This window comes from Lepisosteus oculatus, chromosome 2 (assembly GCF_040954835.1).
Source record: "Lepisosteus oculatus isolate fLepOcu1 chromosome 2, fLepOcu1.hap2, whole genome shotgun sequence".
NCBI lineage: Eukaryota > Metazoa > Chordata > Actinopteri > Semionotiformes > Lepisosteidae > Lepisosteus > Lepisosteus oculatus.
In genome coordinates this window covers 10,420,597-10,444,148 of record NC_090697.1, presented here as the reverse complement: position 1 = coordinate 10,444,148, position 23,552 = coordinate 10,420,597, and the positions used below count along the sequence as shown (strand labels likewise).

General features: G+C 36.1%; 1 protein-coding gene across 2 annotated transcripts; it reads right to left on the bottom strand.

Moving 5' to 3' along the window:
* Window positions 1-13,864: 13,864 nt before the first annotated feature.
* pax1a (paired box 1a) lies at window positions 13,865-22,068 on the bottom strand. 2 transcript variants are annotated; one of them, XM_015353386.2, is made up of 5 exons: window positions 21,980-22,068; window positions 20,807-21,436; window positions 19,546-19,682; window positions 18,710-18,920; window positions 13,865-14,618 (listed from the first exon to the last, which is right to left on the bottom strand). In XM_015353386.2, exons 1-5 carry the CDS (start codon window positions 21,981-21,983, stop codon window positions 14,527-14,529), a joined length of 1,074 nt encoding a protein of 357 aa, XP_015208872.1. In that variant the 5' UTR covers window positions 21,984-22,068; the 3' UTR covers window positions 13,865-14,526. The 2 variants fall into 2 exon arrangements, with proteins under 2 accessions (XP_015208872.1, XP_006626262.1); XM_006626199.3 differs by having other exon boundaries at window positions 19,546-19,679.
* Between the last annotated feature and the right edge of the window lie 1,484 nt (window positions 22,069-23,552).

The window sequence follows — 23,552 nt, the reverse complement described above, 5'->3', positions numbered from 1 at the left end:
GAGCAGAGCCATGGAGACACTCTTAGGGTTATAAAATTCAATTTCAGATAAATGTTTGTGCAAAGCAAAGCGACCATTGTGAAAAGTGTCTATTGCTGACAGATGTTGTTTTAAACCTTTGATGGTAAATGTCTCATACATAACCCCAAATGTTTTAACAATACTTTACACAAATCCAAGCTATACCTGTGTAATTCTCACTTTCAAGAAAAAAATTAACTAAATAGTAGCAATAAAAATTAGGACTGGATTCTCAGATTAGAAAATGTATGCTTTATGGAACATTCTAATCCATGCAGCTGAGAATGCTATTGCTTCTACAGGAGAAAAATAAACTGGATAGAATGAAGTACAGTCCTGTTTGTTACACCGACCCCAATAGTATGTTATAATACCTATAAAAACACAGGTAAAAAAACTGTGTAATTAATTTTCCTGGAATTCCAAGCTCCTGTACAAATTCCAGGCTGACACACAGACACAGACAAATAAAACAAATGTAAGCTAGGTCCATCCATTTTAAAAACCAAAAACTTTTTCATCAAAACAACACTTTGACTTGACAAACAGGGCTGCAGTCAAAGCATCTCTTCACACAACCCCCCTCAGGTTAGTGCGGGAAGTCTTTTTTTTATACTGAAATGTAAGCTTTTGTATAAAAGCTGTTTTATTTTCCTCTGCTTTTGCTTACTTTTATTGTGTTTTAACTATTTCTTTTATGATATTCTTTTCATTAGTTTTTATTTTATTTTCTGTTTTTTATGGTTTCTATTCATGTAAAGCACTTTGAAGTACCTGTATGTCCGAAAATGTGCTATAGAAATAAATTTCCCTTGCCTGTGTCATATTTAAAAAACATTTATTGCACATTATTATACTTCAGCTGAATCGCCATATTTTCGATAACCTTTCTATTATTTTACTGAGGTTCAAAAAATCTTTCTAATGAGAATGTGCATATTCAATTTTGAATACAGGTACTGTATATGAATTATGAAAACTTATGTCGAATCCATCTATACCATTACACTACCACATGACCTTTTCAGTATTGGTGTGCACACCGGTACTTTGCTGGTTCCTTTCTGCAGACAAAAATTCAGTGCTCACTTTTTTGTGTGAATTTGGAGTTTACTCCATTTTCTCCATTACCATGTAATTGTTCTCAGTCTTACAATATTATAAAGAAACTCTGATACATTTCAAACTTCGTTGGTTAAAGAAAAAGTTCCAACTCAACAACCAAGTTTTAGTTCTACAGCTATACCACACCTGTGGAAGACAATATTTGGAGCTCCTTTTGCAGGATATGAGAAGTTATCATTAATTCTCCTTAGTCCCCAGTTTTTTACCTTTAATTTAATTGACATGTTTGGCTGACTAAAATTTAATTCTGTCAAAGAATAAAATAGAGCTGAATAAATTCAGACATGGGATCAGCACACACAATTCAACACGTTTTTTATAATAACGCCAGACAATTATGTGATTAGCCTGACATAAAACATTTCTTGCTTTAACATTTGACCTAAAGCCACTCCAATTTTCAATAAAATAAATCTGCATATGACATCAATGCTTCATTATTATAAAGCTTGTAAATTAAAAGTTTACCGAGATCGATAAAGTGAAGGACAGAAGTATGAGTTATTTGGCATTTAGCTTATATCTAAACAAACTAGCAATAACAGCTCCTAAACTTTCAGAATCAGGTTTCCATGACTAAATACTTAATACTGTAGCCAGATGCCTGATGACAACATACATGTTAGTAAGTTACAGTTACAGTAATTACATAAGATATTTATGTATATTAATCACTATAATTGAATTACTGAATTATTATTATTATTATTATTATTATTATTATTAGTGATGTAGAGCAATAAAAGGGAACTTTAAAAACCTTTTTGAAAATGTAGGGAACAAGGGACGTTACACATATCAAATATGTTTCAATATGTTTCATGGTCATTACTTTAAGTCGAAGAGATCTATAAAGTGTAGTGGGAAATTACTGTACTGTACTAAGAGACAAAATATTTAGAATTTCCAAAACGGAAATTTTGAAAGAACATTACACATTTATCTCTGAATACTGAACTTCTGTGTAAACTATTGTATGTGCAGTGACAGAGTCCTTTTATAAGCACTAAAAGTTCAAAAAGAAGGAATTAGAACACAGAAAATGGTTTGAGTGACAAAATCTTTTTTGGGGCTATTATGTGTCACAGAAGTTATTCACTTAACCATTTCAGAATGGCAACTAATTTTGGTAACATGTAAAATATTATTTGATATCCATGTTGCGTTGTAGTTTCATTTCATGTTAATTCTTTTTTTTTCTTCTAAAATTGGTGCTATACATCATACTTTTTCCATGGCCACCTCTAGAACTAATTGAAAGCTAAAGAGAACAAAAACAACGCTGACATTCAATTCCTTTTTAGCATCGATTTTCTGCCAAGTTGCTTCTCTGTCTGCTAAAGGGCCTTTTAGGTATGATATTTAGTTTTCACCAGAAGCCTTTTAGTTTGCTTTGTGTTCTCCCTTGAACATTACTTTGTCAGCTCTAAGCTTTGCTGAACAGATGCATTCCAAAACACACACACTTTCCTTAACTTGCACATGAAAGCTGTACGTGGAAAACATTGTTGTGATAGTGCATATATCCTAAATCATCTCAAGGAAAGTGTCAAGATGTAAACTATATTCTTGTCTGTACAAAGCAAACACGATCTCTCCTATAAAAGACAGTGATAAATTGATTCTAATAAAAAATAAATGAACATCTATTATCTGTTTGAAATTTTAGTTAAGCTTTCTCTGTAATGTTTAGGTCAGTGTAAGAGCTTATTTTCATCCTCATTAGTATCTGTTTAAGCATGTAGTTACTGAACGTCCATTAAAATACTGAACTACTCCGTGGAAGGGACTTGAGAAAACAAGTTTCTAATTTCAATTTATCTAAAATAAATAAACATTGTCTATGGTTGATTTTGGACCACCTCATTAATTTTGGGTGTGTGTTTTTTTTTATTTTACATTTTTTGAAGCAAGAATTAACCCAGTCCCATGCTCATTGTTAACTTGTCCTTTTTGCTTGGAAATTAATAAGATTATCTTTTGTTATCACACAGCTAAATGTTTCCATAAAATGGTGAAAAATATAAACACATTAAGGGAACATATGTGGAAGACAACATTCTGCATAATTTGAAAACAAAGTTTTTTTTAGGATCCTAAAATATTAAGCAAGCTTAGAGATTATCTGGGGAAGAGAGGAGTACATCATCCCCACCTGTAATCATTATTATTATTTGTCAGAATGACTGCTTCTCTTAGGGGACTATAGTGAATGTTTAAATATGATATGATTTTCCAGGATTGACAAAGCCGTCACAAAACAGTTTTTAGTTGGACCATTTCTGGGGGGGGGTTTAAATGAAAAGGAATGCAAAAAAAGGACTTTAGTGAAGCAGTACCTGTATTTATAATGTACTGACTTATTTCAGCATTTTCGATTTAAATTAAATGGATAGGGACAATGCTAATGAGGATTTTAACCTCATTCAGGAAGAAGGTCAGATCCTAATCTCACCTATTTCTGTTTTTCTACATATATCTCTGAACTTCCCTTTGTGCATCCAGCTCGCACCCCTCCCGCCACCCCATCTTCACCCTTGCGTCAGCTCCACAGCTCATTTCTGGCAGAAGTGAGTACAGTTATTGTAGGCTGCAGTTCCCTCCACCAGGTGTGTTATGTCAAACAGACTCTAATACATTTTTCCTTTATTAAATTTATTCAGATCTGATCAAACTGCATAAATAATAGAACAGGGAGATTACAGAGCCTGCAACTTCTCATGGATACATGTTTCCAAAGTGCTCCAAAATATGCAAATGAGATCAGTACTGGGTTCTATAAATCTTTACAATGAATGTCATTTCTTGGTCCCAGAGTAAGACAGATTTTGGGAGAAGCTTTAGGCTTGTAGATTTCGGTCACTCTGTATGCAGAGCAGAGGTTTTCTGTGATGCGACTGAAATCAACTGAATTTCTGTGAGTGCTGGAATTGGGATACAAACAATAGAGGTTCTGTCAACATTAATTACAAGAACATTTGAGTGTAAATTTGAGTAAACACTGAACATACATATGTTGATCTCTTCACCTGTTTCTAAAACTTTCAGCAACGTAATAAATGAAGGATTCCATGTTGTTTCTGTACAAGAAAAACACCTTTTCTTTAACGCTAATCAGAGAGCTGTGCTTTGCCAGTTCTGCTTTGTCTAGCTCGCAATATTAAAGGAGTAAAATAAAAAGTCATGTAGCACCTGAGTCTGCAAAAACATAGTGCGCTGTCTGATATTGCTGTTACAGTATAATACAAATTCATGGCTGTGTTCATAAAGAAAAATGACTGCATCAAATGAGCAGTACAGTCATCACATAACACTTCACCGGAATTGCAATATCACAATTTGATTAACATTCTAGTCAGTATGAAAAGGTTAACAATAAGAGTAGAAAAGTACTTATGATTGTTTTTTTGCCATACAAATGCATTCACCAGGAGTATTCAAACACAACTACTTGCAAAATGTGTACGTAAAACAAAGGGTTTTTGTCTGTATTTTTTTATTCACAGAGAAAATTGCCATTGTCTTTTCCATTCAGTTTTCTGCATATTGAAATAACGTCTGGCTTAGAATAGAAAATTCATTTTCCTTTTTAGTTTGCTTTTTAGTTCCTAACAGTATTGACATCTGATTTTGTCTGACTAATGGATCTCTGCAAAAATTAAAACCACAAAAACATTTTATTTCTTGTGAAAATTGACAAAACAGAATTTAATACATTGGTTATTGAAGCTAATTAAAATTGTTGATCTTATTAAAATTGCAGCGAAATACTTTGTGCCTTCTTTCTTTTTTTTTTACTAGGTAAGACATCAAAGCAATGATTTCCAATTTACTTACTAAATCAAACACTTCTTTCATGTAAATATATATATTTATACTTTGAACAAAAAACTTACTGTAGACTTATAGGACTGTTTGGATCACAGTTAAACTATGTTTGATTTGTTGTACATCCTACATCCTAAAATGTATTTACATATATTATAGGCCCGATTTGGAATTTCATCAGATGTTGCAGGTGCTGTGGATTACTTCAGATCCCAGTCCTGTGATGCTCCAGGTTCTTATGTTAAAGCTTGTTTTCTAATACCTACTGCAACTTTGAAGGCGTTTCAATGATGAAAAAAAAATCAAATAAATCTACTTTTCAATGCTTTTCAAGTTTCAATTGTCTTTGAAAGATAATTGGGATTCTTCAAGATGTGAAAATGTCTGACAGATAAAATAATAATTCTTAATGCAATCAAAAGCCTATTTCTTTAGACAGGTAAGCAAGTCTTCAACAGGCATGTGTATGTAAACTCCCAACTACTTTTACTGAGATGCAAGCAAGAAATCTGAATTATTTGCATTGTTTACTTAAAAGAATAGATTCTGATATTTCTAAATAATTGTTCAATAGACACCTGAAGAAGGCTCCAGAGCCCAAATGTTGTGTTTCTTTTATTCTATTTTCAGCATGGAATAAACCATTACTTGTTATTTTCTAAATAATATAGCAAATACAGGACATAAACCGAGGACCTTTATCAACAGGAGGGATCTTTAACAATCTATCCAGGCACAAAAATGAAGTTCATTCTCGGGAGTCCTCCAAGAAAAGTCTGTATGAGATTCTCAAATCAATCATCTTCTAACATCTAAATGGGCATGATGGGGGGAACACTGATTAGTTTAATTAATTATTGTCTTAATGTCCTTTATTGTTGTCTTCCAATCCTGATAGTCCTTCTGATCTGCTGATTCTCTCTCTCTATGAACATACAGTATATAAATGTTCCTGGTGTTTTGATTTGCACGCTAGTAAGTTGGCAGGTTCTAATGCCCTGCAAGGCAGTGTATCATTTAGTCTTTGAGCCCATTATGGTGATGAAGTCTTCTTAAACCTCAAAAGCCTGGAATTTTCATGCAACAGGAACCCAGACTTATGTCACAGTGAAATTCTCCACTGTCTGAGGAGACACTGTGTGGCTCAAAACTAGGTTTTGAAGGACAGATCTGCACACACCACCCTGGCTGTGCTGATTTTCGTTGTTAAAACATCTGAAACATACACAACATGTTTGGAAGGACTGTAGAATTTATTTTTGTAAATAATGATGTGAAAAGTAATTGTTATCAAACTGTTGAGCTCAGAATTTAAAAAGTATGCGAGTACTACCTGTCTAGTTTACAGAATTATTGCTTTCTTGAGTAAAGACAGAAAGATGCAATTTGCAAACAATGTCAAATTGGCCATACAAGCTGACTTATGCTGCCTTACAATTTGAAGAAATTGGTCAGTCAGCTTTTTAGGAAAGTAATGTTGCAGTCCAAGAGCTGGGAGCAGTGAAACTCTAGAGGAGTCTGGAACAGAAAGAGAACAGATGACAGTAAGACATAACTCCCTGTCCTACAGAGGCTATAAATGAAGAGACTGAATTGTCCAGTAGTTTATCAGACACCGACATGGGTGCTGATTGTTTAGATTTATAAGAAAGAACACAATAAGTCTGGGAGCATGTGAGCCCTGAAGAGAGAGAGGGCATTGAACTGTTAGTGCCAGAAATGAGATTGTATGTGTTATTGACAAGGAGCCCTGCAGAGAGCCCTGCTGCCCTGATGCTCAGGCAACAAATCCGCCAGAACTAGTAGATGGGCTCTTGGCCAAAGCAAACAAAGGACAGAATTAGGTTCTGCAAGATAAATTAGACCAAAAGTTTAGAAGCAGAACCCCCACAGTAGTTCTCACTTAAATACCAATGGTACCATCTGTACATTCAGGACATCCAGCAAAAATGAAAAAAAGAAGATATGGTTTGAATCCTCTTGTGGATTAGATGGGTATAGATTTATTTATTTATGTTTGAAAGATGTGAAACACAAACAGATGTGTATACATCTGAACCAAGAGGGAACAAGAATATTATATATAGGGTGCCTCTTGTGCAAATTATACAGAATTTTATTATTTAATTTAGGGACCAGGGTACGGGGAACTCAAAATAAAATCCGTTCAACTAGTTGTAGCCCCCTGAATAACAGACAACAGAGAATAATAGAGAACAGAGTAGATTGGAAAGCCAGAGTGGAGATGATATACAACAAAAACAGCAGAGCAATGGATTTAGAATCTTATCATGAAACAAAGATTTTATAAGTTACAAAACATAGATTGCAAGTGCGTTGTGCTTGGTGATGGGGGTGAGGTGGATATAAAATTTTCAGAAATCCACACAAAACTGTAGAGGAGATGGGGTAGCAGTATAAAGGTATTAAAACAGTGGAATAATAAAATGCTACAAATGTTTCAGAATCTTTATAGATCAAACTTGAGAATGAAACTTTAAGACAGGAGTATGCTACAGACCACCCAGCTCAGATCACAATGATCCTTCTTTATACCTTTCTATCTGTGTTACACAATACCAATGTCTGTGTAATACAAAACAGCCATCCAGTTTATAATTCTTACCCAAATTCAGGGTCACAGGGGAGCCAGAGTTCATCCCGGCAAAAAACACGCACAAGGCAGGATACACTCAGGATGGGACAATAGTACAGCACAGGGCAGAGAGACACAAGCACACTCACACCAGTGCCAGTGGTCCCAAGAGGAACCCACACAAACACAGGGCAAACATATTATTTCCACACGTAACACCCTAGGAATCAAACCCAGGTCTGCAGCACAGAGAGGTGGGAATGTTTACCACTGTGCCACTATGTTGCCTGGGAGCAAAACAGGTTGTGGAATTTCATCTGCCTCAAGCCTAGTGGAATAAACCAAATGGGAGCAGACACGCTAAAACTGAAATGATACAGTCTCTCTCTTACCCTGCAAAGGAAAGCGTTTACCTTCTTCTGACTTTCTTTGGCCACCAAGACAGAGAAAGAGAGGGAGATTAAAAAGAAGAATTGCAAATCTGTGACGTTGATATAAGTGCCTTTGACATATATTTCAAAACCAGAACAGGAGTGTTCACAAAAGTTGAAAATAACTTGCTACAGGGTCAAAAACACCCCCATTAAATTCTAAAGGACACAGTGTCACCAGGTGAGGTGTTAAAGAGTCTAGGAGATCTTCAAAACAAATTCAGAAACTCGGGTCCTGGATACTTGGGCATTACTGATCCAATGGCATGATTCACAAGAGTATTAATAAAGTTGCCCTGGCTGAAATTTACTTTGGGTATGCACGATATGGCCTAATGTTTCACCTGTTTTCAAATTATGTGCTAATTTCTTATTTCTCCACCTGATCTGGTGGGTATTGGGGATGATGGTGCATAATATCTTCACACTTCTGTAAAGTGTTTTGGGACCTTTAGGAAGAAAAGGCTATACAGATGCTAGGTTTTATTAAATTTAACAGCATTTATGACACAACAGTCTTGTGTTTTTTACGCAAAGTGTTGTGGAAGTCTTGAACAACCTCCAAAGCCATCTGGTTGAAGCAGGCTCCATATGATCCTGTAGGAAACTGATAGAAGAAATTGGGATTGGGAAAACTACTTTAGGAGTATGTGTACAATTTTGTTTTCACTTTGACATTGTAGAGTGTTTTGTGATGATCAACAGTAATACATCACTATTAAATACATTGTGATTCCTTATTGTAACACAATAAAGAGGTCAAAAAGTCAAGGGGGTGAATACTATTAATTGCCACTGTATACTGCATACACTGTATGTCTACTTCCTTTATTAAATTAATATGCCAACCATCTTCCCAATCCAAAATTTCATCCCTTACAATTAAAATTAAGAAAATATGGTACAACTTTAAATCTGAGCAGAGCAGGTGACCTCAAAAACTGAGTATCCAGGTGAGAAGGGCACTACTCAGGAGGACCTTCAGGCCTATGACAACTCTAAAGGAATTACAGTCTTCCATGGCTGAGATGGGAGAAGGACCACAATTGCCTGGGTGCTGCACAAATCTGCGCTTCATGGAAGAGTAGAAAAACTAACATCCTTGTTGAAATAAAAACGTATCAAGTCTTGACTACAGTTTGCCAAAAGACATGTACTGTAGGAGACTCTGAGACCATGAAAGAAGACTGTATTGTCTGCTGAGACCATTATTGACCTTTTTGACCTCAGTGTTAAGCCCTATGCTTGACACAAGTGTAACACTGCACATCACACTGAGAACACCATCCCTAGTGTGAAGCACAGCGGTGGTAGCATCATTCTAAGGGGATGCTTCACTGCATCAGGGCCTGCAAGACTTGTGAAGATAGAATCCAACATGAATGCATCAAAGTACAGAATAATCCTGGAGGAAAACCTGCTTTAGTCTGCAAGAGACCTTGGACATGGAAGAACATTCATCTTACAACAGTACAATGACCCAAAACATACAGTACAAACAAAAAAGTCAGTATTCTGGAGTGTCCAGTCAAAACCTTAATCCAAAAGAGAATCTATGGCATGAGTTGAAAATTGTTGTTCACCAATGGTCCCCATTCATCTTGAGGGAGCTTGAGCAACTTTGCAAGAAGAATGGCCAGACATTGCAATGTCCAGATGTGCAAAGCTGGTAGAGACTCATTCAAGAACTCTCATGACTGTCAAAGGTGCCTCTAGCAAATACTGACTCAAGGAAGGTGAATACATTTGCGGTTATTTTCTGTGTTAGATTTATAATTTAAGAGCATCCGTAGAATTTTGTTTTCTCTTTGACATTATAGAGTGTTTTATGTTGATCAATGGCAAAAATAAATCTTGGTTAAATACAATACGAGTCAATATAGTAACACCATGAAATGCAAAACAGACAAAGGGGGTGAAAACCTTTGATAGGCACTCTTAGTTACTTGTCATTCTGATCATATGTAATTTGTGTAGGAGCTGAATGAAAGTGGATTCCTCCATGCTCTCTTCTAATTTAGGAAAGGAATAAAAAGCAAACAAAACTTTGAAGTTATAGAAAATGGTATGTAATTTAAATCAAGGATAGTTACGCTCTAACTTTACAATGCACCAGTAAGACCTCATTTGGAGTATTACATTCCATTTTGGTCACCTTACTTTAGAATAGTACAGATATAAATATTACAGTCTATAGAAAGGCAACAAGAAGGATTTCTGTTAACTCGGTGGTGCCATACAGTATATGGCCAAATTTTAAGTAGACAGAGAAGAGCTTGATCCTACTGTATAAAAAACCTAAGGGATGTAGAAAAATCAATCCATACGGCTGTTTTCAACTCAGTAGTGAAACAAGAAAATGGAAGTGCAAAGTAAAATGAAATCCATTTAAAGAGAGAACAGAAAACGCATCTTTATGCGAACAGTTTGGGGTATCTCGAATGAATTGTTAGACTGCCTTAGTGACTAAGCTACAGGCAAGAAGGGCCTAGTGGTGTACTCTGAGCAGAAACTGCTGGTTTCACGTCCTTCTCAAAAAGTAAGCACATATATTAATGTGCTTAACTATTTGGAGAACTATTCTCAAAATATCCTCAATTTATTCTCACTGCACAATTGGTTATCGCAAAAGAGTGTCTAATTTCATCCATATCATATCTAATTTTGGGTGTGATGTATTTTAAAATAAACTTTTAGGTTTCTTTTTAGCTATTTAAATTGGGACTTCTATTGTGCTTTACAAGTCATCCAGAGACATCGTTTTAGTGATCGCAAACTACGTGCCAGCTATGCAAATATTTGTGTTTTTAAGGATATTTTAAAATACTTCAATACTATTGCTATAACGGGTGAAAACAGTGATTTTTAAAACAGCTTTTTGTAGAAATGTTTACATGAATTTCAGATAAAACGCACGTAAGAACAGTGACTCGGTCCAGAAAATTGAATGTCTAAAACAAACTTGCGGTGCTCCAGGGAAACACACTGACGTCCGTGTGTTATTTTTAATTTCACCATTACAAATGAAAATCCCAAAGCTAAGGCAATCTTTTTACGTCTTGATTGCGAAAGATCGAAGAACAAAATTGCCAGTTTTTATTTCTTTTTAAATCAACCTGTTCACCATAAGACGTTATACTGTAGTAACTAGGGGGATAAATCACAAGAAATGATGAGGTTAAGTCTTATTCCCATGCTACATTATCTTGTTTGCTTTAGGGCTTTGGGATAAGCATATTTCCTGATTGCTTAGCTAACACTTGATACGATACAGTGGAGTTCAGAGACTTAGGGATACTAGAGCAAGCACCCCTCCAATCTGAGCACAAACCGTAAAAAGCAATCCTTTGAGCCTATCACACTCCTCATAAACCTTAGATGTGACCTCTGTCACAGTGGAGAATGTCAGTCAGGAAACTTGGAATCCCAGCAGTAACTTCAGTTCTCGGTTTCCTTCGGTAACGTGATATGTCCATAGAATTTAGCGTATTAAAATATTTGGGAAACCAATGAAACGAAATGATTGTTGTTACTAAATATTACACCGCACACTGGAGAGATTAATTCCCGAAATTGAGCACAATATGTTTTCTCGTGCCAATCTGAAAAAGCCTAACAACCAAGGACTGACCATGGCAGTTGAATTTAAATCACGAAGAAAATTGTTAACTTGTGTTAAAAAAAAACTGTGCATAGATTATTGTTCTAAGTTTAAGTATTTCTAAGAAATAGTTCCACACTGCCTACAAAAAGCATCAAAACTACAATGCGTTATTTAGTAAATTATTTAAAACAGTTATATTGTTTTTCAGTTAGTCTCGCAGCGCCAGTGGATATTCATCTGCTCTGTTTGCAATCAGACCATTGAATGTGTTCCCTTAAACTAGCATAACAAATACTGCCGGCTGATTTCAATATTTTGTAATTTATCTGGTAAAAGTCACTTGTTTTACACTACCATGAGTTAATGGACTGTTGGTACTCCAAAGTGGCAATATTCTTACATTTGTATATTCTTTTTTTGGGGGGTGAAGTAAGATATTATATATCTTATATTACATCTGTCTTATGTTTACTTAATAAACCTTTCACCTGAATCACCATTAAATGTATGTTTAGGCCAGAAACAAATAAGCGTGATATATCCTATAGTATATATAATAATATATTTGCCTTAGATACAAAGAACAATGTCAATGAGACCTTAGAGGAAACTGGTTTATAGGTTTCTATGTGGATCAGAAATTCAAGATTTTACTGAGGATATATTTTTCTGATGTGTTCTAATAGTTTATTTCCTGGATGTAAAGACGTGAAAACAAACTCGTGAGTTATTAACCTCGCAGAGTTTCGCGAGAGACTTTATCGTTTAAAATTTATGTGCGACACATACAGTAGAAGTAAAAACAGCGATCTAAACTCAGAGCTTTATTACGATGTTCTTAATCCATCGAGTGTAAAGTATTTCCAATAAATCCAATCAAATAAATATTTGCATGTGTATTTGTTGGTGTGTCTGTAAATCTAGATGAGAAACAAAATGGCATCTTTGTACGAGGTTTCTGGAGTCTGTTATAAATTCACATATAGCTTGCGTGCCTGTAGAAATGTGGAAGCGTATATGCCTTAAGTAAATGAAAAAAAGAAGTAGCAGACCACACACGGCAGTAAATACGGGATTGCTGATACCCCAAGCGCAACACGTGCTTCAGTCAAGTACTACGAAACCTGTTGACAATTATTAAAACATTTTGTTTCCGCCGTGCCTTGTAAAAAACGTACAGGTCCACTGAGAAGCTTGTCAGTAAAATAATAAAAAAAAAATCAGCAATACCCTTAAGATTGAAGAAAACTTTTATTAAATAGAGTTTAGTATTTAAACAGTATGTTTCTTTTGTATTTCTGCATATGCCCGTTTCAATTGATTAGGGGGATAATACTACTTTTGCTCCGTATGTCGTACGGTTTTGATGTGAGGCACGCAACACTAATTGTGCTTTCATTAGGATAGATCGATGTTTTCGAATGTATTAATGTAAGGAAAAAGGGAACGCTACATGTAGACTATGTAGTATCCCATGTATGTGTGCTTATGTGCGTATGTGCGTTTGCAAGGAAATTCTGTGCGTGCATAAACAAGTAAACCATATCGAAACACGGCTCTTCTGAGCTCAACTGCTGTCGGTACCAATAAGGATTTTCATGTGAATGGAAAGAACAGTCGGCTTCACGCACAATTGAAATCTCCTTCAGCCCATTCCATTTTCGATTTATTTTCAAATTATTCAAACACACACATTATAAATATATCTCTCTCTATATATATATCAATTTCCAGCCAATAAACCTAATTTTAAAAAGAGGAGAGGGATATCAGTGGTCTCATGGCTCTCATCCAGTAAACCCTGGGCAACGATACCATTATGAGAGGCGCCGAGAACTGTAAGGCATCATTAACTGGGGAAGGCTTGGGTAGACTGCATTAAAAAGAATAGAACACCGTCACCCACAAAAGAAGGAAACCGATTCCACCATTTTTATTTCAGTTTTATAAATCTAGTTTGTTTTTTTTTTGGTACCGTTTCCACTTGGTTTTCTTTAAAAAGCGTGTTACCATCCTCACAGTCATCAAATAACACTACAACTTATCATATTTACAATACATATGCTAGAAACGTGCCATTGTATGTAACAAATAATACGCTGTATGTATGTATTATGGTTAAGACATTCTATATTCTTCGAATCTCTTATGTTCGTTTTCCCTTAAATCAAAGACCGCTTAACCCTCAGTAAATCAAAGACATATTTGCGCATGCTTTGAGGTGGAGGTCAGCGGGTTATTGGTTAATAAAGGAACATATTTTGCTTTGTTACGCTTTTATTTAGCATATTTACACATGGTTTTATAAAAAATATATAATTCAAGCTTTCGCAAATCATCTTACATTTACAATCCGATATACAACATTTAATGATCTTGTTCACATCCTTTGAAACTTGTATTTGTTTTTTTGGCTTTGCAAAAGCCAGATTTTAACTATTACAGATGGTCTTAAAAATCGACAAATACCGACACGGTTTTCTGTCCCAAAAACATAAAAGGTAGGGCGTGCGCAGACTTAAAAGGGTTCGTCAATTTTTTTATTGATTTAAATAAGATAATATATCAGATAACGGGATGTCATAGTCTGTAATATTGTTATTTTTTTGCAGACGTGAAATAAAAAGGATAAAACTCCCAAGCACCAACGCCGTTTGAAAAAAGCACGGTAAACTTAAATTTACGTTTCATTTTGTCATTTTACATTCTTCTGCTTTTCTGAGAAACAATTTCTAAGAAGGCTACTTTGGAATCATATTTGCACGCCCTATCTTGACTTAACACTTTGACTGGCAATTTATAAATATAGTACTTTTTTACTTACTGTTTGAATTCTTGAAATGCGCTTTAAATATATATGCTTCGGTTGCATATGCGCTACATTTTGGGTCCTTGATTTGTGTGGACTTTGTTTTTCAAAGTTAAGGAGATGAGGTAGGAAGACTGAGTCCATGTACGCCGTTCAAGGCTTCATGCTGTTGCTTGATTAAAGAACTGGGGGGTTTTCTATCACCTGCGGAATAAAAACAAAATCAGTATTTTAATAACAAACCATTAATCTCTTCTGGAGAAAAACTCAATGATCCAAAAACCATTGAACATCTCTAAAAGGCTTGATTCCGTTCCGCCCCTAAGACATGGTTTATTCACTCCGGACACCGATAAAGCAACAACAATTTGAGTTCTATGTTCATATTTCTACATGCTGCGCACGTACTGATTTCTGCACGTACTGCACACTTCACTTCAAAACCTTATTTTCTCTAAAACTGTACATAGAAAATTCTTTCTAGATTTGCAGTTTTTTTTCCACATGAAGTAAACAGCCTTTTTTTCAACAATCATATATTATCTTGTTTAGTAAAGGGAAGAAAATTTGGTGTGACTGGGGAAATTAAGAATTGTATAAAACACAAACAATTGTATTTTCAGATGAGGTAATATATGTAAATATTAAAGTTTAAGTTATTTTTATATCAGGCCTGTATGTATTTCACCATTGAAGTAATCTTCTTTTTCATGCTCAACAAAATCGAGTTGATTCCAACTTGGTTTACCAAGGATTTCACGTTTGAGATGTATTTTTCATTTCTTCCTGTCCTTTTGCATTTGTTTTAAAAAGATCATGTTTAACTTTTGAAATAAAAATTCCTCTAGGTTATAAGAACAGGAATCTCTTCATTTTACCTTTGACCAAACCGCGGCTTGGGGTTCTCCTTATTTTAATTCAACTGAAAACATTCGTTAATTCTTACTTTATCCTTGATAATCATAGAATTGTTTTCATGGAAGATAGGTTCTTCACTTAGCCTTAGGGTTTCATATTTCTCCATTGTATTTCGCGGGTCTTTTCGTTTTCGATATTTATTTTTGTCTTTGCGGCTAGGTACACGTATTAAAAACATGAGTCATGCAATCTACATTCCTACTGTAGATATAGCAAGGGACAAAATGGCCTGAAGTACTGTATAATGTGAATCCGTACGTTTCAGAGTTAAACATAGATCTTGTACAACAACTTGTATCATTATGTTACTGGAACCTTGGATGTGAGTAAAGTTTATTCTTATTTATTTTAAAGGAACAATTAACATATTTATTTTGGAATATCTGACTTTAAATTACATTCAGTTAATGACTTTACGGTGTAGTTTTGCCACATATATTGGTTGTTTGTGATAACACCTCAGCTGGAAGACGTTTTATATTATTCTCTGTGTGTTGCTACACTTTGGGCGGTGCTGCCCTTATTCGCGCTATGGGGAGACTTCAATTGAACTTGACTCCAGTTAATATCTATCATAAAATTATTTTATTTATTTTATTTTTCTTCGATGGTTAACGGGAAATGTAATCTTTTTTACACTCTTATGTAGAAAAGTATATACCGCATTTAGCTTGTAATAACGGACAATGCTATTAAAAAATCTCTGTCAGGGAATATACAGTAAGGAAACTATAATGAAAATCTCAGGCGTTAATTAAAAGTTTTCCTTTAAGTGGAATTCAGTCATCCATAATACATTTGGTTGAATGCTTTTATACAAATAAATTGTATGACCAGTTATACAGCACAGCATTTTACTGATGCACTTTAAGTGAAGTACCTTGCCCTTGAGTTTTATTTTTTGGTTAAAGTTTAACGGGAAGCAGTGAAGCGAAAAAATAAAAATCGAAAATCGGATGTAGTAGCACACTTAAACGGGCCCTTCTTGCATTTCACATTTTTTTAGAAGCAGATAAAGTCCTCGCGCTTCATCGCCTACGACCTGTCACGCTGACAATCGCGGAAATGCTGGCGGTTCGAACACTTCGCTGTATTTGTCATATGGAAGAATCAGGCTCATTAAAAAATCACCAGTGCTTGCTTCGCGCCGCCTTCGTAGGCGGGTCCTTTCATCACTGAACACAGAGCCGACAACCACACAGTTCAGCCTTTCTGCACTGAAATGGCAGACCTCGTTTTATTATCCAGTGTTTTTACCGAATTAGTCTTAACATCTCCACACTGCGCAGACACCCTTGGGTTTTATACAGATTCTCTGTCAAACGGAGCCACGCTAGAGCAATAGATGTTTATCCCCGCCATTTTAAATTGGGGTATAGGGTTATATGTTAAGTTCTAGAGTTACATGACAGTTGGAACTGATTTGCATTTGTGTTTCACGTCTAATAAATCTATTGCGAGTTAGTAAACTGGACCCACAAATACAGTTATGTGAAACACAGAGGACATAAACTACAGATTTAAATAACATCGTATGAATTATTAATATAATTTGCAGCAGTGCGCAGAAATTGTACTATTCACTTAGTACTCTGTGTACTTCTACAACCATATTGACTTGCTACATGGCACATTTTGAAAATAATTATGCGGGAACATTGCAGGAAAACTGTTTGGTTGAGAGCAGCTAAGCACATGACATTACACACTGTGTGGCGAAGGTGAGTGGTACTGCTGACTGTTCCTGGCACAGAACCAGTATCAGGTTATCCGGATCTATGGTTTCACTAGATACTTAGAAAGGTAGAGAGGTAATAAATACCATATCTTCACCTTCTGTATTTGCAAAGTCGCAAAGGCTAATTCCAGGACACCTGAATCGCACCGAGACACTCCAGAGATGTATTTAATTGTAAATGTTTTAGCATGATGTCCAAGTTTTATTTAGATCTCACATAAGCAGCTTCCTCGTGTGCTTTAAAAATTGTTTAGAATCTGGAACAGTAGATTATTTACACAGAAAGTTTACTTATGGTAAATTGACAAAATGACGATTACATTGAGAACACAAAAAACAATTATTTTTCAAATTTGGCTTGGCTGTATCAAATAGAGCCCAAATCTACCACTGGTCCAGTATTACAACATAACTTCTGTTCCTTAGCAAGTCATTGATTTAATCTAGTTGAAAGCAAGGTGAAGCACTGAAACATTTGATCACTTTTTTTTTAATTTAAAGAACTTTTGCATGACACCAAAGTGAAATGATTACTGATTTCCAGAACCACCAAATAGATTATTTCATTTGCAATGTGTTAGCTTCAATTTGAGCCATAACCAAGGCTTCTACTGTATAAGCTTTCAGATATTACAAATTGTTTGAGGGAACATCATAACAGGCAAAATTGACCTTTTCCCAGTGGCAACAAACATAAATGGGGAAAATAGCCGGATTTACATCACAGAAATGTATTCTATTGAGGAGTTACATAAATCTATGGTAGGCCAATAATACAGCCATTTTAACATGAATTGCATATTTCACAAATACTAGTCCAAGAAAATGTTATGCAGACGTGAATCATCTGAGAAATTAAGTACTTCTGAAAGTACTTAATATAATTTATGAATAAACTTTAGTGTAGGCCTTTTATTGAGAAATAGTAGTGTCCAATTTTCAATTGATATAATGTATAATGGTTCTTATAAATTGCAGTAAACCCTCAATTTAACTGACTTAAAGGGGAGAAGGACTTAAAGGGGGGTCTCAATTATTGCCAAATGTCCGTAAAATCACAAATTATTTTTTAGCCCCAAACCTACCATGACTGTAAAGTATATGAGAATAAAATGTATATACTGTACATGCTTCCTGGATCTTTGACTTAAACTTAAACTTTAAACAATTACATTCAACACAAAAATTGTTCCTGAGCCTTTTTATCATAAATATAAAAGCTCTCTATTTCACGTGTCCTAAATATATTGTATAACATTCGCTAAGGCAAATGAAACGCACCCATCATAAACCATTGCATTATCCCTATATAAACAACCACTGATACTCCTGAGTTTTCGAACCTGTGCCGTATTTAGGGGACGTACTACTTGAAAGCAGAAAATAGATCGTTAGATTTTATTATTAGTGCATTCCCCTGTTATTGAACGGAAGGTCAGGTATTTGGGATTTCACGTAATCCCCCTTTACAGATTGCATCCGTTAAATCCGAAACCCGTCAGAGCGAGATCCGTTGAACCGAGTTTTTACTGTATTTAAATAAGGCAAGCGGCTCCTCTGTGTTTTTCTACCGCAATATCATAATGATGGAAGGACCGCTGGGTGTATTCCTGTAGCTGTAAAACAGTATGCGGCCTACCGTCTCTTGATGGATGTTTGAAGGACAGTGGGGGGTGGATTTCTCCTCCGTGCATCGTCATCCCGCTCGCTGGGTGGGACAGAGCCGTGCCCTGGGACTGCCAGTGGTGACCCGGGGTCACGTAACTACCTGCAGGCCCGCTGTAGACCCCGTACTGATTGGATGGGGAATAGGCACAAGCTGGAACATAACTGGACAGCGTGGAAGAAGGCTGCAAAACATGATTATTATGTATTTATTTATTTTTACATTTTAGCAAACACGAACAGGCGAAATAATACAATCGCTCTAGTTTTAATTTCATTCGCGTCCGCCGCATTAATATTTCAAGTAAACCGATCGTTATGTATACATCTGGAAGAATATAGCGAGAACAGAGAGAGACAGGTGATACCGAGAAAAGCAGTTATCTGACTTATCTTTGATTTTATTTATTCATAACTAAGTTCACGATACAGGATCGACATACGTTGCATAAGAATATCTAGAAATGAGAATTCGTACGGGGGTTAAAATCGAACATACAGAAAATCCTCTTTCTGTCAGATATTGCAAAATATCTGTAATAACCTATTTGTTCCAGGATAGATACTGTATAAATATTCTACAGAATATCTTTGTAGGCTCCTTGTGAAGTTGTGAATGTCTCCCTTTACGCACATGACTTGACTTTCGAGATCCATTTTGAACGTTTAGTTTATGAAAACATTTTATCACTATCTGATTTCAAACAGCACCTGACAACATGTTGTAAAGCTCCGAAAGACATGTTTCGGAGAATTTTGTATTATTATTATTCTAGGGTATTTCATGCGTTATTCGTCTGTTGTGCTTACCTGTGGATATTTAATGTCGTTGTCTATGGCTGATTTGTCAAGGCCATTGACGCCGTGAGCTGTAGGAAAAGTAGTTCTGTTAACACTACCCCAGTCCTCCATTTTCGGTGGGTATCCCTCGGTACCAGCGATGGCTGCTGAAACAACCATGAAGTGTTAATTATCCAATACTATTAATACTACGACAAACGATCTCGAGTACTCCAACAGTATTTAGTGTCACCCAGATTCATATCCATTCCAAATTCAAGGCTTTGTTTTAGAACAAATTCTGTGAAGGCCTTAATGTTTTGTACGGGTTTATGGGATTTATAGTAAACTTTAAAAAAACAGCAATATGTTCAATCACATCTAAATATGGTAATTCGTCGGATGCATTTTGTAGAGGTAGTCATTGGAAATGCTTGAGTTGCATTTAAACATTTCCTTCATCCGGAAATATTGTTAAGGCAGTTTAAATAATATTTCTGAAATTGGATTTTGGAACGTCTATTAACAAAGGGAAAGATAATTTTAAAAAGCAGGTTTCCGTGAAGTGCCCGTTGAATGTACTGTTTAGATTTTTAGAGAACGGCTCCATGTTCAAATTCATCTAAGGTCGTTTACTTCAAGCATACGTTTGAAAACTGCAAGCAAGTTGTAAAAATCTTGAGATCAATATTATTTTATATTGTTTATTTAATAAATTATGGCTTTTAACATAAAATCATTGGAATAATCAATAGACTTTTCCAAACAATATACGATTACATGTCTAACAAATGCCTGACATCCAAGCTTTTTTATTGCATTCTGGGTCTAGACTGGTGACGTTATAATCACAATGTTGTGTAAAAGGCCTTTAAAATCCCTTTTCAACTGTAACCCGTGTATAAGTTCACGTTAAAGCAGATATGACGATTTTTATCTGTTTATGGAACACGAGTGTTTGCTTTTCAGTGGATCAAGATGATTTTTAAATTTTTCTATCACAATACACCCACTTCTTAAATAGAAACAAACAAACCAGCAACAAATCTAGGATAAAACACCCGTATGAAGCCGATGCAGCCTTATCATTATTTGCAGAAGGAGTTAATAGTTCGTAGTTGTAACCTTGGTTTGGGGAAATTAAAGTTGTTTCCCTGGGACTCTGAGTTCAAGTTTAAAAAAAAAAAGGATTTACAGGTCACCCTGTGCTATTGCATTACTGTAACCCGATGTGCAAAGTGAAAAGATACAACGAAAACAAGAACGTATGCGGGATGATTGAGGTACCAACCTGCTGGATCCATGAACGCTCGAATCCCCAAGATGTTGGTGACAGTGTGAGCAGAAGGCCAGGCCCTCGGAATACTCATGTGGCCCGCAGTGACAGGCACGCCGGGAGCATTACTCATTTTGGTCCCGGTGGGCGACATGGCGTTCGGGTAAGAATATGGATAAATGTGGTTGTAAGAAAGCGCCGACTGGGGAGGGGGTTGCTTGCTGTTTTCATACTGGTTAGGCTGGGAGAGGTTTCCGATCTTGTTCCTTAAAATCCTGCTGATCGAGCTCACCGAGGGCACATTGTATTTATCGCACACTCCATCTGCGAGCAGCCTGTCGCGAATCTCCCAGGCGAAGATGCCGGGGTCACCTTGTTTGTATTCCCTTATGTTTTTCACTACATTGGGGGTTGTAACCCTGGGTTTACTGCCTCCGATGGCACCGGGTAAGATGGACCCGGTCTCGTTGTACCTGGCTAGGATTTTGCTCACACAGCCGTGGGAGACGCGCAGTTGCCTGCTGATGTCGCAAGGTCTGATTCCAAGTTGGGCCAGCTCCACGATCCTCAGTCGGATAGCGTTAGGTAAAGGTCTTCCATTGACAAATACGCCGCCCAACTGATTTACCTCTCCATAGGTTTGCTCTGCAAGAAGGAAAGAAATAAACATGATAAATGTCAACATTTAAGAAAATAAGAAATGAATAAAAACAGCTGTCAAAACACTAACGCTTCCCATGAGTGCCCTAACTTATATCATGGAAAAACGGCGTTCCAAAATAAATAGCTTGTGCATAATAATAGATTTATTACAATATTAATATTTCACTTTTGCACGTTGTTTATTCGTCTTCCTTCATGCCATTGCTTTTTAAGGCGCAAAACACGAATAATACCCCCGATATCGCTTTTTTAATAAATAATAATTATGCATTTGAGAAACCTGTAAGTTAGAAATATAGTAACGTTGCTATTAACTTCTATCGAAAGCTAGTAAATTAAAGCCATACATTACAATATATGTTTAAACCGGGAGAAGAGATACTGCACCAAATCTTTTTAACTACAGCCGAAGTTCAACTTTATGCTTAGCTCTCACGTTATGCAGGCGTGCAAAACAAGTTCTGCTTCTATCATCTTTCTGCCACTGAACCATGCAGAACCATGCAGAACTGAGCGAAGGCTTACCCATTTGCCCGGCTGCTCAAGATGCTTTCTTTTGAATTATTTGCCCTTCGATGGCTGAAAAAGCGCAGCTTCTCCGGTTTGCTGAAGGAAGCGAAGGACGGGAGACGAAGCCTGGAGGAGAAGTACTTCTTCCGATGCTTTACTCCCACTTTTAAAGAACTACTTTAAAAGGTATGGCTCTGGACAAAAGCACCAAGGTGATCTTCATCCGATAAACGCTAATTTGTCTATCCTGCAGGCTGAAGTTTGCTCCGATTAATTTGACGCGTCTTCCACGTCAATCCAGCTGGTTACGCTGGAAGCTGGTGTTTGATTTCATTGGTCCGCTGCACTCACAAAAGGCTGCTCCTCACAAGCACGGTCTATTCCGGTATGTACAGTTTAACCTTATTGAGCAGTTCTCACTGGGGAAGTGACATAAACTCACCAAAATTAACTCTTACAAACCGTTTAGGTGTCATGTCTTGATTCTAGTACCCTAGAACTTGTTTACCCATCTAGCGCCAATTTTTTTTATTAGAAGCCAAGGCATTTGTTGCCTCGTTAGTTTATTTTTTTTGGTATTGCGCTTGTTAATACAAGTTTAGAACGAGCTGTGAAAAGCAGATCGAAGAGTTTTCAAGTGTGCACCACATGGTCAAAAATACAACATTTGGTTAAAAAAATATTTACAATATTCAGGTACATTCGAATTATTTCTGAAGTTAAATCACCTTTATCTCAGACGCAACTATCGTTACAAAATACTTTGAAGACATTTTAGCTATTGCGATACCCAGCAAACATGATAATCAAGAAGAAGATCAGGAACAAGAAGAATAACTAATGTAATGGGAAGCTCCTTAAACAGTCTCACATTCGATATCTCGAATCAGAAAGGGCAACAGTAACACGAGAGGTATAGGTGTACCTAACTTTGAGCTAATAAACATTTAGGGAAAATCGGTCCATTTCGTTAGCAGCAGCAGGTCTGAAAATAAAGATGTAAATAGAAATATTAAAATCATTTATGATCTGGAAAACATGTTTCGTTTGTTTTCCCCTAAGTCTAACAATAGACAATAACAATAACAATTTCCTCTGAAGAACTGTTTCCCGTTGAAGAGTTTGTGTCGAGAGCAGTTCAAGACGCGTATTCTTAAAACAAAAACGCACTACAGCTGATTGAAGATGGGTGATGCTCAGTATTAAAACACAAAAATGCTTCACAATATTACTGTTTCAGATTTGCTAATCATCTATATCATTAATTGGAATAGCAATGTCTGAGTAACATGAACTGAAAAATGTTCCTTGGCGCATCTCGACGGTGCCTTGAACAAACAAAAATAAAGCTAAACGCAAAAGCCACATACACAACGGGACTGTAAAACTTAGAAATAGGCAGTAATTGTTTAAGGTTCATTGATTAGTACAACAGTAGACGAAGTGTATGACTAGAGAAAAAGTATTTTGTTGATCTGTTTATTTTTTAATACTGATTTAATTGCGACAGAGTTCAAACATATTCTTAATCGATACCCTTGTTAATTTGTATACACGTGGGCTATATACGTGTTGTATACATTCCAAA

Bases quoted from the DNA above. Each gene is read 5' to 3' on its own strand.
- pax1a (XM_015353386.2), bottom strand. The intron at 18,921-19,545 runs GTAAGCACAACA...CATGTTTTGCAG, and splicing joins ACGACATTAAATATCCACAG to CCTTCTTCCACGCTGTCCAG. The intron at 14,619-18,709 runs GTAGGCCGCATA...TTTATTCCGCAG, and splicing joins CAAACATCCATCAAGAGACG to GTGATAGAAAACCCCCCAGT.